Source organism: Mastigoproctus giganteus, chromosome 9 (genome assembly GCF_048544385.1).
Source record: "Mastigoproctus giganteus isolate SK-2022 chromosome 9, ASM4854438v1, whole genome shotgun sequence".
NCBI lineage: Eukaryota > Metazoa > Arthropoda > Arachnida > Uropygi > Thelyphonidae > Mastigoproctus > Mastigoproctus giganteus.
The window spans coordinates 68533292-68549686 of record NC_143583.1 but is presented as its reverse complement, the minus strand read 5'-3'; the positions used below and the strand labels follow the sequence as shown (position 1 = coordinate 68549686).

General features: G+C 35.8%; 1 protein-coding gene across 1 annotated transcript in view; it reads left to right on the top strand.

Annotated features, from left to right (window-relative positions):
• The window catches only part of LOC150080422 (toll-interacting protein-like), a 99615-nt gene extending 88204 nt beyond the window's left edge, over window positions 1-11411 (top strand). The window contains exon 8 of the mRNA XM_090381275.1: window positions 11086-11411. Within this exon, the coding sequence (XP_090237401.1) occupies window positions 11086-11202 (117 nt within the window). The 3' untranslated portion in view covers window positions 11203-11411. The remainder of the gene's footprint in view (window positions 1-11085) is intronic.
• Window positions 11412-16395: the final 4984 nt, after the last annotated feature.

The window sequence follows — 16395 nt, the reverse complement described above, 5'->3', positions numbered from 1 at the left end:
AAAATACGTATTTTATTAAAACTATTACGTAATAAAATATTGCTAATGCTTTTGCTTCTATCGTAAGCAAACTTGTTCTTTGTTTGATCTTCTATCCAAACAGATGACAGCCGTTCTATCTCTTCCAATTCTTTGTGTCTTGATCTAATGGATTTTGTTCCACTTTGAGTTGTTCCTGCTTGAAAGTTGTTTTTATTGTCCCTGCATTCTTTCTAATTATCGGCATTGCATTAGCATTAGCATTAGTAGAGGCATTTGATGCAAGAAAGCAAGCTTATGCAGCATCAGCCAAAAAAATTAATAAATAAATAAAAAATAACCACTTCCACTTCACCCCACTGTTCGTTCGAAATACCTGTCCAGCTGAGCCTTAAACTTATTTAGGCTATCAACTTCCACGACAAGGGATGGAAGTCTGTTCCACCAACCAACCACCCGCTAGCTAAAGGCAAATTTCCTCACGTCTATCCTACATCTGTCTTTCCTCAATTTGAATTTATGCCCTCTCAGGTGATTATTCTGAGCAAGAGGAAGAATCCCATCAGCATTGAGCAAGCTCAAACCATTCAAGGCTTTATACACCTCTATCAGATCACCTCGCTGGTGCCTAGTCTCCAATCTTGTTGCCCTTCTCTGTACTCGTTCCAGCAACTCTACATCCTTCTTGAAATGAGGCCTCCAGACCTGTATACAGTACTCTAGGTGTGGCCCGACCATTGCCTTATACAAGGGAATAAATTTCATATGTTTTCATATAGATTTCATATTTTTTCTCTATCGACAGAGGCAGACTGGCCATAAGCCTTACCGGGGAAACCCTGGTGGCCGGATACGCACACCGGGTGGAAAAGGCCCGGGTTCAAATCCCGTCAATGACGCGAGGAACTTTAATGGGCTTTTTTCACTCCGTGGCTGAGTTAGTTGGTCTCAGGCGTAGATAGCAAGGTTTTCCCCCCAGAAACTGGGGTTTTTCATCCAACAAAACAGACAAATCGACCACAGAACACATGCAATTAACAGACATAAGACACACAGCACGGCAGATGAATTTAATTATTTGGGTGGCCTAAATATAATAGTTTAGTTTTAGTTTTTGGAGGCTCGAAGATGATGGAGGCTAGTGTAATTTTGGCCATAAACGCTAGTATGAGGCTGCAACAAATTTTCCCTGGTAGGAATTTTTGACCCAGTCCGTCTCTGTATATCGATATTGCTTTTCTTTTTCTCTCTGAATCTGTAGTGTCTTCACCAGGATGCTTCTTTTCACACCTTTTAAGTATTTTACTCATTTTTAGGGAATAAAGCACAATCACAAAATGAGGAGGCACGCTTGATACACATAAACAAAGCTGCGCATGTGTAGCAACTGAATAAACAACACCATAAAGGGAGAGACGCTATTAACACCTCACTAGCTTACATTTTCTTAAAGCACATTTCTGGGGGTTACTGCCATAAAACAATAAAAACAATTTCCAGTTGCTTTTCTGCTAGTGGAATCTGTTATAAACTGTTGGTAAAATTGATCTAATTGCATTTGCAATAATACCGATAGCTGGAATTGTGTGGGTTTTTACGTTATTAGGGTGAAATGTTTTTCCCATTCACTGATGTAAAAAACATAAATACTGTACATTTTCAGAATCTTCTCTTCATTCCTATCATGTTGCATTCAGTTGGGATGATTCCACATTTGACTGCAATTTTTTGTAAACACAAAGGCAAATCGTGCATAAGCAAATTCGGTTCGTGTTATATACGATATTGTTCCCCTATTTGTAAATCGTGTATGATCGAATTCATGTAGTGTAAACACATGTTATACATGGACTGACTATATTATATTAATTCCATGATTAATCTTCTTCACAAAAAAAAAGGTAACAAATGATTTAATTCCACAACCAAAATAAAATTTTGTACCTGTACTTAAACATATATTTTTTAACTATACTCAGACACTGGCTTTTTTATCTACCATGTCACACACATGGTCATGAGCTGGATATCATCATTCTTCTCTCTCTTTTTCTCTCTCTCTCAGTAACTTGGCAGGGACTCCATAGCCAGGTGGGCAAGAGCAGCAGTGCGTAGCCACACTTCTTGATTCGACCGGGGTTCGAGCCTGTGACCACCAAATACAGAGGATGTGGAAAGGTCAGGGAATGACCACTGCATATCCCCGGAGCAATATGGCCTTGGTTGCTAATGCTCCTAAAAAACCAAATAACAAATAACAAAATCAGGGTAACTCGGGAATTTTTTTTTTTTTTTGAAATCTTCAGATAAGCCTCTAGGGTTGGGGATATTCGAATTCTTAATAACTGCACAATCTGACACCAACCGTCATTAAATAAAATAAATAAATAGCATTGTGTTATATTAAAATAATAATGATACAAATAAATGAAATAAATAGAATGATATAATTACACCGGATAAAACTGATAAAAAGCTAACTACAATAAAATATGAAATTTTAAACTGCAATGAATAAATTATAATAAACATTGTAGATAAAACACAGGATGATAAAAGCGCTAAAACACCGTAGCTTTCAGAGGCATCTGCCTCCTTTTTCAACGGTGAGGTTTATTGTACAGCACATCCTTTGTCAGCAGGCTCACGGTTCATAGCACGTGTTTCTACAGGAGCATGGGCAGTATTTTCTCCATGTGCCCTGGAACCGGAAATGGCTCGAGAGCATGCCAGGCAGAACCACTCATCCTGTCCAAGAACTACCACCTTGAAGAGGGGATGAATGTAGATTCCCCTATCTCTATTAATGGTATTGCTCTCAGAGGAGCAAATCTGCAAGCTCTCGAGCCATTTGCAGTTCCAAAGTCTGTGTACCTGGTTGACGATAACAGCTTCATCTGGGGAGATTTGGGTGCTCTTCCCAAAAATGTTCTGCCACAGCAGACTTCCCATAATCCACGGTCTTTGTCACTTTCATATGCTCCCCCAGATGATCCTTAAACCGACGTTTCGTTTCACCAACCTAACATTCCCCACAATCCGGGCACCTTATCTCATACACAACCCCACTTGTACATTCCTTTGGTATGTACAAGTGGGGTCATATATGAGGTCCTTGACCTGTGACACAACTGTGTGCAACCTCCACCCTGGCAGCTGCACACACCGTGTCTGGCAATCCCCGAGCTATACGCTCAATTAGGGAGGCGCCTCCGTAGCCAGGTGGGGAGGAGCAGCAGTGCGTAGCACACGCTTCTTGATTAGACCAGGGTTTGAGCCCGTCACAGCCAAATACGGATGATGTGGAAAGGTCAGGGAATGACCACCGCATATCCCGGAGCAATATGGCCTTAGTTGCTAATGCTCCTAAAAACCAAATAACAAACAAACAAACAAATGCTCAATTAGGCCTGGATAGTAGGGAATGTATGCGGTGGGAACCGGTCTCTTCGTTCGTGCTCCACTTCTCAGATATATTTATCTATGATTATCTGTGAGTAGCTACATTTTCTGAGATCCGCTGTGACACGTTTAATTTCTTCTTTTCTATCCTCGGAGGTGCTGCAATGGGACCCAGCCCTATCCAACAATGCCCTAATAACACTGTTCTTATATGATGGTTGGTTTGTGCCATATTGTAATGTGTATATTGGCCCCAGCACATGAGTTTCCTATATACACTGGTTTTCACCCTAGGGCCTTCTCTATGTACCAACACATCAAGGAAAGGAAGGTACCCTCTACTTCCACCTCCGAGGTAAACTGAATAAATGGGGAGAAGCTATTAAGGAAACCAAGCACCTCATCCTCTCTCCCCCTCCAAATAATTGTAAATGTATCATTGACATATCCTTTCCTCGTGCACATGGGGATTGATTGATATTTATTACTTAAAGCAGTCCCAGCCATGGGGAGAACCGACCCATCAAAAATCCTGGCTTCGAGCTCCTCCATAGCTAAATTTGCTATGACAGCACTGATAGGGTCACCCATTGCTGTGCCGTGAACCTGCTTGTACACTGTGGTTTGAAACACCATGGTGGTACTTTTTGAGAGAGACAAATGTCCTCCATGCTTAACAGAGTCCTATTGCTTAGGGTATCATCCTTCTCCAATGCCATTTGTGCACATTGCACCCTGTGGTCAATAGGAATGCATGTGAACAAGGATTTCACATCGAATGATACCATGGCCTCGCCCTCTTCTATAGCCTGATCCCTTATGAATCGCACTAAGTCTCCACTATCCCTGATGTGGAGACTTCGTGCGATTCATAAGGGATCGTTTTTTCGATTTTACCGCACGAATCGCACGTGCGGTAAAATCGGAACTTCCAACAATAGGAGAAATTAGTCTGGCTAAGAACCTGGACAAAGCATGTGTAGGACTGCCTATAAATGATACAGTCGGCCTAAGTGGAACCCCCACTTTATGAATCTTTGGAAGGCTGTAGAACTTAGGTAATTGGCATCCTGTTGCATGCAATGTCCAATAAACATCTTTAGAAATCTTTTCAGCCTTCAACCAACCTTGTAGAGTCTTGTTTACCTGCCGTTCCAAACCCACCAGTGGATTCCTACGAGTAACCCTGTATGTCGCTCTATCATTCAAAAGTTCCAACGCTTTGCTACAATATTCTTCTTTGTCAAGGATCACCATTGACCTACCTTTATCTGTGGGCAAGACCACAATACTACCATCTTGTCTAAGCTCTTTAAGCACTTTCCTCTGACTAATGCTGAGGTTGGAGGGAGCTGCCTGAGCCTGACTCAAAATGGCTGAGGTTCTTGTACGCATTTCATTGGCGACAACAACAGGTAACTTCCTCACAGCTGTTTTGATTCCTATAGCCACTTCTGCAGTTGGCGGATTAGGAGGGATCACCACAAACTTTGTACCTAAGTTTAACACCCCATCTTGTTCCTTAGTTAATTGTTTGCTGCTCAAATTGCATATAAAATTACTGGTCACATTACCACTCTAATACTACGTTCGGCTGCGGCCTCCATTAACCTGTTAAATTTGCCTTTGTCTGTAAATATCTGAAATTTGGGCTGCTTTGGTGGACACTACCCTCATAATAAGCAAAAAATGTACAGGAGTCGCACTACCACTTATTACTCAAAAACAAACCTTTGCGTCTCCTAATATAGTTAAGACTACTATGTAGTTTTCCAATTCAAATGTTTAACACTTTCTTATGGTACCACTTGGGAGCATTCAACAGACGATCATCCTCAAAAGGCAACTTAGCACAAATTCCATGCAGTATAAGCCCATATTCTTTGCAAAGATGCACAAACCTCAAATGTTGTCTCCGCTTGGTTTCCCCAACACTGCATTTCTGTAATTCTCAGATGTACTGTAACACAGGATGGCCATAAATCCTAACCAAATATTCAAATAGGCCTCTGGGGTTGGGAATATTTATATTCATAATAACTGCACAATCCTACACCAACCGTTATTAAATAAAATAAATAAATATATTAAAATAATAATGATACAAATAAATGAAATAAATAGAATGATATAATTACACCAGATAAAACTGATAAAAAGGTAACTGCCTGTACAATAAAATATGAAATTTTAAACTGCAATGAATAAATTACAATAAACAATATAGATAAAACACAGGATAATAAAACCGATAAAAGCGCTAAAACACCGTAGCTTTCAGAGGCATCCACTTCCTTTTTCAACAGTGATACTTCCCATAATCCGAGCTTTATTGTACAGCACATGCTTAAATATCAGCAGGCTCATGGTTCACAGCACGTGTTTCTATAGGAGCATGGGCAATATTCTCCCCCTGGAATCGGAAATGGCTCGGGGGCGTGCCAGGTGGAACCACTCATTCCATCCAAGAACCACCGCCTTGAAGAGGGGATGAATGCCGATTCCCCTGTCTCTATTAATGGTATTGCTCTCAGAGGAGCAAATCTGCAATTTGCAGTGTTTTTTTTTAGGAGCATTAGCAACTAAGGCCATATTGCTCCGGGATATGCGGTGGTTATTCCCTGACCTTTCCGCATCCTCTGTATTTGGTGGTGACGGGCTCGAACCCCGGTCTAATCAAGAAGCGTGTGCTACGCACTACTGCTCCTTCCCACCTGGCTACGGAGGCACATTTGCAGTATGTGCCCAGTCGACGATAACAGCTTCGTCTGGGGAGATTTAATGGTGCTCCTCCCAAAAATGTTCTGCCACAGCAGACTTCCCATAATCCGCAGACTTTAAAGCGTTCATATGCTCCCCCAGACGATCCTTAAACTGACGTTTTGTTTCACCAACATAACATTCCCCACAATCCGGGCTCCTTATCTCATACACGACCCCACTTGTACATTCCCTTGGTATGGGGTTCCTTGACCTGTGACACAACTGTGTGCAATCTCTGCCCTGGCAGTTGCACACAGCGTGTCTGGCAATTGCGCAATACCCGAGTTATATGCTCAGTTAGGCCTGGATAGTAGGGAATGTATGTGGTGGCAACTGGTATCTTCGTCCGTGCTCTGCTTCTCGGATATATTTATCTGTGATCCTCCAGGGGTAACTGCATTTTCTGAGATCCGCTGTGACACATTTAATTTCTTCTCTTCTATCCTTGGAGGTGCTGCAATGGGACCCAGCCATATCCAACAATTCCCTAATAACACTGTTCTTATGATGGGTTGGTTTGTGCCGTATTGTAATGTGTATATTGGCTCCGGCACATGGGTTTCCTGTATTCACTTGTTTTCACTCTAGGGCCTTCCCTATGTACCAACACATCAAGGAAAGGGAGGGTACCCTCTCCCCAGACGAAGCTGTTATCATTGACTGAGCACATAGATTTTAGGACTGCAAATGGCTCGAGACCTTGCGGATTTGCTCCTCTGAGAGCAATACTATTAATAGAGACAGGGGAATCCGCATTCATCCTCTCTTCGAGGCGGTAGTTTTTGGACGGGATGAGCGGTTCCGCCTGGCACGCTTCCCAGCCATTTCCGGGGCACATGGGGAGAATACTGCCCATGCTTCTGTAGAAACGTGCTGTGAATCATGAGCCTGCTGATATTTAAGGATGTGCTGTACGATAAATCTCACTGTTGAAAAAGGAGGTGGATGCCTCTGAAAGTTACGGTGTTTTAGCACTTTTATCATCCTGTGTTTTATCTACATTGTTTATTGTAATTTATTCATTGCAGTTTAAAATTTCATATTTTATTGTACAGACAGTTACCTTTTTATCAGTTTTATCTGGTGTAATTATATCATTGTATTTATTTCGTTTGTTTGTATCATTATTATTTTAATATAACAAAACGCTATTTATTTATTTTATTTAATAATGGTTGGTGTAGGATTGTGCAGTTATTATGAATTTTTTTTTTGGCTGGTGCAGCAAAGTCTCAGGCTTCCTTGCACATCATGTGGCTAATAATAATAATAATGTCTCAGATACTCTGAAGTGACATCAACACTGGTTCATATAGCTAAAGCAGTTTGTGCTTACTGAAAGTGATAAAAGAGAAATGTCGTCCTTTTTTTATCTGAATTAGAAGTATTAAACAGGAAATAATATCTAAAAATATGGATATTATCTCTTTAGAAGTTAGTTTAACAACACAGCACTTGTTGAATGTATAGTTCATATACATGGAGCTGCATGATTAACTTATGGTGGCAAAAATGAAACTTAGCAATCATGACAAATTTGCTGAATTTCTTCACAGCACAAATATTATTTTTCTCACATTGACTAAATTAATGTATTACCCATCTATTTGTGAATGTCTGCCACAATGAAACTAAAAGGTTAATAATATTTTAAATGAGAATTATTAAAATTCTACACAGTGTTAAGGGTAATTGATTAAAATTTCCTTTGCTTAATTAATACTTATATATTATTAATTTGTATAGATATATTGAACCAGTTTAAATTGACCTAGTGAGGGGTCTTTATCTGCTTTCATTGCAGAGAGTGTATGCAACTTAACTGCCAAGGCAGTGTTCTGATGGGCATATATGAGGGCTTCAGAAATAGGGTTAATGCCTTTGAAGAAATTGAAAAAAGTGCCTTTTAAGCACTCCCCCAGCACAGTTCTGGAAACCACACTCATGCAGCACAAAACACGAGATCCTCCATGTCAGAGTGCAATATTCCTACAGATGGTAGCAATTGTTGGTGACTTTATTGTCAAGGAAATGGGAAATATAATTTGTGAAAAAGGATAATTTTAATATTAGTATTAGCCGTATGGTGCAGGGGGACAAGAGGCTTTTTCTGCACTGGCCAAAAAAAAGAGAAAAGGAGATTAGTAAAATAAAATAAAACAAACCACTTATTTCACTCCTCATACTTCCACCCATGGATGCAACTTATTTCAGTAATTAACAACTCATATTGTTGATTGGCTAAAAGGAAGCTTCCTGCAATCCATTCTGATCTTCGTCCTTTGTAATTTGATTTTATAGCTCTGAGTTCTGGAATCATGTATAACAATGGAAATTTCACCCTAGTTCATTTTACTTTCTTCACTCGGAGTTTTGTACACCCCGATCAGATCTTCTCTAAGGTGCCCGGTTACCAAACTCTACAGCCTACATATTTGAGGTCTGTACTCATATGGATGGCCCTTTGCCAGTCTCATCAGGTGTCTTGCCTATCTTTGAACCCTTTCAAGAAGGTCGGTGTCTTTCTATACGTGTAGTCTCCATACATGAACACTGTTCCAAGTACAGTCTTCCAATTGCACTATACAGTGTTTTACAATTGCCTTATGCAGTGGGATTATGACATCCCTATCTCTGAAAGTAAGTGTACTTTCAGCAGAACTTAAGCCTTTCTTGGTAAGTGCACTCCTTTGTTCCCCTTACCAATCTTGTCGCCCTTCTCTGTACTCATTCCAGCAGATCTACATCCTTCCTAAAATGAGGCCTCCAGACCAACCTGTATGCAGTACTCAAGGTATGGCCTGACCATTGCCTTATACAAAAGGATAATCACCTCCTTATCCCTGCTAGCAAAATTCACTTTGCATTACTAGAACTCTTCTGTCTAAAGTCCAAATTATCTAATTCCTTATATTTATGTAAATACCAAATAACAATTGTAAATATTTTTGTAGATCAATACTGATATTGTATATAATATTGTAACTGTATTTTGTAAGTATCCTTTTGGCACCCTTATAGCTTGCATGCTGATCAGGAGGTGATTATAAAAAAGCAATAAACAATAAATAATGATAATATTTAAAGCCTTCAACACTTCGATCAAATCTCCTCGCAGGTGCCTGGTTTCCAAGCACTGCAATTTTCAGAATTGAAGTCTTTCATAGTAGGGTGAAAGTAGAGTCAAGGACAAAAAATAATCTATTTTTGTCCTTGACTATTCTTGTTATTCTTCTGGGCACCTGTTCTATGTTCTTAAAATGAGGCTTCCAGACCTATGTGTAGTACTCAAAATGCAGCCTAACCATTGCTTTATATAGTGGGATAATTGCTTCCTTGTTCCTGCTATTAAAATTTCTGTATATTATTGACAGAAATTGCCTTCTTTACTATCATTAATAAATATTGAAAATAATGAGCCAATCGCTGAACTCTGGGGGATGCTACCAATAACATTAGGCCAAGAAGAGTAGTGCCCATTAGTAACCACCCTTTGTCTTCTACCACTCAACAATCTCTTCACCCATAGCAGTACCTTGTCCATAATGCCACACTGCTCCAACTTGTAATCTTTTGTGTGGAACATTGTGTCAGAAGGTTTACTGAAATCTAAATATATGATGTAAATATTATTTGCATCCAGTTCCTTTGTTATTGTGTCATAGTAGCTAATTACATTAGTCACACAAACTCCTCTTAACAAGTCTGTGCTGTAATTTCTATAATTGCATTCCTTTCATGATGATCCTGCCATACTTCTTCAACAACTGACTCCATTATTTTCCTCGAAACAGAAGCTTACAGGTCTGTAATTGCTTACATTGTCCTTTGATTCCCCTTTGTGAATAGGAGAGACATTTTCACATCTCCAGTGCATAAGTACCTTCCTTTCCCTGAATCCAAAGATGCTCTCATAATTATGGCCAGTGGTTTGCTTATCTCTCTCTCTCGCCGCTGCTTTTAATATAACTGGATAGTTTCCATCAGCCCCGAGGTGCCTTATTTACTTTTAGTTTCAACAATTTCTCTTCCACTTTCTTAATGATGTAATTACTTTCTCACAACATCATTTAGCTCCTGGTTATAACTTTGTTACTTCTGGTGTTCCTGTACTTAAAAGGTTCTTTACATCTAAATGAAAATGCTAAATATTTAGTACTGTAGATGCAATATTGACTTCATTAATCCAGTTCACTACCCCACTTAAATTTAAAAATATCTATTATAATTATGTTAGTGTGAATTTTAATATGCATCCAGTATAGTCTTTTGTTTCAGCCAGCATCATTGATTAGAGAAGTATAACTGTGAAAAAAATCTAAATAATTCCTGCTTGTGTATAAAATATGTTATGCCTGCACCTGTTTAATTTTTCCATAGAAAATTTCTAGTTTCAGCTTTGATTTCTCTTGTGTCATATCACTATTCATTGGAAATGCACAATCAGAAAAAAATTTTTTAGATAACAAGACTGCATTTACTAAAGATTTCTTTTTACTATCCAATATAGTGTCAAAATAAAGAATAAAATTATAAAGCATGCTATTATAAACTATTTTTTTTTTTTTCTTCTAAAAATGAGCGAGTGTTTCTCACTGTGCTGTTGTACTGTTATGACTTTTTTTTTTGTGTACTTGTTAAGAGGGTTGACATTAGAATGTAGACCATTCATTTATACTAGTGAAGTGAAATTTGGAAGTTATTGGAACATTTGATCTTTTTTTTTATGCAGACTGTTAATTAAATGATCATTCATCTCTTTATGAGCTTTTTTTATATTTTAATTTTCAGAGAATGATTGAGTTCTTTATATTAAAATCCAAACTTTTTTCAAAGTTATTGTTACCCTTTTGTTTGCATACCTATTCTCTATATTCACCTCTGAATGAGGTGAATATAGTCATGGTGATTTTCTACTCTAATCATGGTGATTTTCTACAGGTTGAAGAAATGTTTCCTAATATGGATAAAGAAGTTATCAAAACTGTGATGGAGAGTAATGGGGGTAATAAAGACCGCACTATCAATGCCTTGTTGACCATGAGTTCAGAGAGCTGAACTACTCCATGTACCAGCAGCTACTTTTTCAACATTGTTAAACAAATGAGATTTTGTATGTAGTTAATATTTGTGCAGAGTTTTGCATCAGAAAAGGACTTGTGTATTTATGCATTGCTCTTGAAAAATCATAAATGCAGCTACAAAATAGTTTCTTTTTATGGATTGTATAAAGTTAGTACTTTCATATCTCCTTTACACCTTTTATAATACGGTTGTGAGTTCTTATATACAGAATTACTGGTATGTGTGTGTGTGTATGCATGCACACACAGATACATATATCTTCAGAGGTATCATTTAATAAAAATTTATCAATAATCCTATCAAATTGATAAAACAGTTACAAGTATTCTAAGAAAACTATTCTATAGGGTGTATAATAATGAGTTTGTCTACTTCTTATTATATTCTTTTGCGTTAATATCATATAAGGATAAGTGTTATTGTTTGCACTTTATATTTATGAGCTCTCAAAAGGGTATTTACAAAGTTTCAGTTGGTGTATTTGATTTTTTAAAATATATTACACTTTCTATTTATTATTATTATTTTGTAGATTGCTTGCATGGTATTTGGTTGCTATTTGTTTAAATGTCTATTTATTTTGTTAAGCGGCCAGTATCTAGAACACATTCTGATAATCATAATTAATGATTATCTGTTTTGATTGTTGTTGTTAATGTTTTAAAGTTAATTTTATGCGTATTAAAGTAATAGTTTCGTGTAAATTGTCATTCCTTTATGAGAAGGAATCTAAGTCATGTAAAATAATAATGATTCATCTACAAACCAAACTGATGTTTGAAACCAAAGATATGTGAATGAATTTGGAGAGTAAAAATTTACATCTGATTAAATATGTAAACATTTAATCAGATTAAATTACTTGAACATCCATGATTTTCATCAGCTTATGTCTCATGAGTAAGTCAATAAATTAAACTTTATAGCACGATTTCATTTATATAAAAAAATTTCAGACTTGAAAGGTATTCTGATATCTGTGGAAAATTAATACCTCTGTGAAACATAATAAAATAAAATTAAATTATAAGCATAAGTTAAATCTCCTTAGTTTAGTACGTAGCTATACTATTGAGAAAAGTTTGAAATAATCTTTGAGGTGCCTCATGATTATAATAGTAATATTTGTTAGTGCTGCCTGCTTATGAATCATAAGACTGTTTGAACTGTTACTGAATACTTGAAATGAAACTGCAAACAAAATAATAATATTTGTAACAACAAATAGTATTTGAAATAGAAAGAAAATAGTACTACAAATGGTGATATTCCAAACAGTAACCTGAGGAGGTTTCAGAGGAAAACCCTGAGGCAATCTAGAGCCTAACCCCAGAACCAAGAAATCATTACCTAATCTTACACAATTTTAGCCAGTCGATAAATAGTGACACCTGGGTCCAGAATACCTGGTCAAGCATATATAGTTGTAATGAACATACATAAGAAATAGTTGTTGGTTTGGTTTTTTGGTGCTTTTGTGATGATGCAACAGCAAGATCACAAGTAAATGGTTTATCTTAGTACCTCTATTAAATATTTTATGGCAACTTTGTTTGAATTAAATTAAGATTGAATAGTAATGACAATTAAGAGGTAGACCATCTTATTTCTAATTTTGCAGTCACTGAAGATGTAGAAGAGAAAACATCTGCAAAATGTATGATTATTATATTCTATTAGTAAGAAATAAATTCTAAACTTTACACAAGTGAAGTGCATTTATTTCAAATATTTAGATTGAGATAACTTGTGCAGCATGCCATTCAAACATTATATTAGAACTGTTGCCGTTCATTATTTTTATTAAGTTATTTTAGAGGAATGATATTTAAAAAAACTTTTCAATAATTTTTAATTGGTAAATGACATAAAAAATTCATAAATTAGTTGTATATTGGACATTATGCAAAAAGCAAATTTTTGGTATATTGCTGAAACTATTTTCAAACAATTTCTAGTATATTTTGAATCTATTAAGATGACTTGGGATATTACTTTTTATAGATTCTATTCTGAAAATAGTAACATTGTTCTTCAAATATATTGTGTCTGAAAAATTCTTTTACCTTTAACTACAAACAATGATATCCCAACCTGTTACCCTATTTTCTTTATTATTAATCAGCTCCTTTTTTTCTAGTTTTCATTTTTGTCATATGCTTGGTTATTTTGTTGGCTGTTAAAGGCTTTTCCTCAACGAAGACAGAATCTGCTCATTGGAATTGTACTATTTGGGCTTTTCTGAAGAAAACTTTGATTCATATTTCACATTTTTCACATTCATTATTCATTATTTGCAATCAGATATATTAAATATTTGTCACCAAATTACTTAGTTGCTTAATTTTTTAACTTACTTTTTTGTAATGTATTTTTTGTGCACTGTCTTGTAACATGATTGTATATCAGGATTGTTTTGTTATATTGTTTCAACAAAGAAAATCCTCCTCTTCTCTTGAATCCTCTCATGAATATAGGCCTGTTTGCTTGATGATCTCACTTTTACATTGCTCCAAAGGCCCTATTTGATTTGTAGTTTAATGTTTTTTTGTGTGTTTCCATTAAATATTCTTATAGCTTGTTGTTTTGACCTGTCAATGGTTATGCCCAAAAACATTGTAGTGGAGATGGTGCAAGACCTGACATATGGCAAATTTTTTTTTTTTTAATTTATGGACAAATTGAATTTTTTTTTTTTTTTTTTTTTTGAATTCTCCTTGTTGCTTACCAGCATATATCTTTTTAATATATTTCAGTACATTTGCATCATTTCTGCATAGGTCAATTTTTTTAGACAAACTAAATTGTCTAAATTGGAAATTTTGTCTATATATTCTTTTTTGTCACATTTTTTTAGATAAAATTTGTATAGTGGCATCTTTATTGTAACATCTCATAGTGTGCCACTGTACAAACTTCAATTTGTTTAAAAAATTCACCTATGTACAGTGGTGGATTTAGCACTTGAGAGGCCCCAGGCACAATTCAGTTTTGAGGCTCCCCTCTAAATATTTTTGGTACCACTACAGTGTGCATTCTACGTGCATGTTTTTACTATAGCGCACGCTCTAGATTTGGTGTTGCAGTTTTAATCATTTTGGTTGCGCATATCTTTCATACATATTTTAACTAATGTTTAAATGAAAAAATGGCACAACTAAGCATTAATGATAATACGTATTCTACTTCAGATTCACTTAGTTCGCATAGATATTTCATATAATATGTAGGGATATTCACATAAGAGTTTATTAACTTCTCATATTAAATTATAGTTTTGTTCAGTAACGGTAATAAAGATGAGTGTAAAAATTAAAAATGAAACAATTTTATTTTTTTTTCGAGACCAAATAAAATAGAGGGGGCCTCAATTTTATTTGAGGCCCCCTCTATTTAAGAGCGCCTGTGTGGAAATCCGCAACTGCCTATGTATAAATGATGCAAATGCACTGAACAGTCCCATAGTCTGAATTTTATATAGTTTGAAGCTTTCTGCCTTAAAATATTATTAGATTTCAGTACTTATTTAATGTAACTTTTTAATTTTTAATAAAAAAATTTTAATATTTAAAAAATGCTGTGTTGATTTAAAAAAAAAACCAAAAAGTTTCTTTTGAAAAAAAAAAAATGCCCATAAAATATAAGCATGAAATTAATAGTCACCTCCTTCTACAAGAAACTGTCAAGAGCATGACATTTGGAAAATTGTGTGCTGATTTTTTCCACTTAGAATTCTGTTTAGTATACTTCTGTTTTTCTTTTTTATGAAAACCCCAAGCATGAGAGATAATAGGACCTATAGTACTTAGTACTGTGCATGGGTTGAAAGTTGAAGATGAAAGAAAATACTTGTTGACTTGAATTTCTGTAGACTGTAATTTTCAGGAAATGCATATGAAAGGAGGTTGTTCCAGAAAACGGAAGTTGAAGTAATAAATGAGGTAGAATAAAAGTTGGTTCTGTGAGTTTGAAGTTGGAGAGTAAAAGGATGCTGACTGAACATGGCATATGTTTGAACTTGTTTGGAAGACAGATTGGGAATTTTAGAAGCCAACTTGGAGGAACAACCTCCTTTCATATGCATTTTCTGACTTTGTTAGAGATGGGTCATTAATTAACCTAATTGCCCTCTTTTGAATGGATAAGCTGAATTAGTGTTATCCCACTAATTCAGATTTCAAGTGATGGCATTGCATTGGCAATTTAATTATTGAAAAGGAAGTTTGGTTTACTTGTACCACAGAACGAAAGTGATTCATGGCAGTTGCATCACGCCTTGAGAGATCAAAGCCTTAACGGACTTCTGCCTTTTTACACAAAGTTTATTTGCATGTTGCTGTGCTTTATTGCAAATGGGTATACTATTTTAATGAGGTGCAATGGTTTGAATATAATTTTTGTATAGTGTGTTGCACAGGAAATGTTAAGAAATGCTCTTTTTACATTAAATTCAATGTAATGTAAAAGAAGTGGCATCCTTACAAGAAGGAGTGCCACAATTTTTAAGCTATGTTTCCCATTATTTCATTAAGATGATCTAAGGAGGGCAACACATACCGTAGAAGCAAATTAGGATACAATGCAAAATATCTGTGATCCAGTTTTAACTTTGTTGTGTATTGTTGCATAAATATGTACAAAAAGAGTTTAACTTTTACACAGGAAGAATGCTTCTCCCTTATTTTAATAGAATTCTGTACTTTTCCTTATTTTGTCAGAAAATTTTATAACAACCAGTTGAATGGCTTTTATATTTGCCAAAACATATTTTAGGCAAAATAGTATTTATTAACGTACAGAAATATTAGTTTCTGGAGAAAACTATTCTCATTGTGTAGTGTGTGATATAATTTTTTTAGTTTAAGTGATTAAAATATTTTTTGCTGTGTGTAGCTTTCTTTTTATATGTTACGAGTTATGGCCGTTTCCCTTCTGTAGCAAATCTTCTGTTCACATATGGCAGTAGAAATATAGCAAATTTTTGTACTCGCATTTTGGCAGATTTCATTGGAAAATCAGGATAATAACATTTAAGTTATGAATGCCAGAAAAGCTGTGTTTTTGTTCTTTTGATAAAAAGAAAAATAATTAGAATTTTAAAATATTTTCATTACTTAAAATATACACTAATTTTACTTTTTGGCCTGTTGCAAAAACTACTTAGAA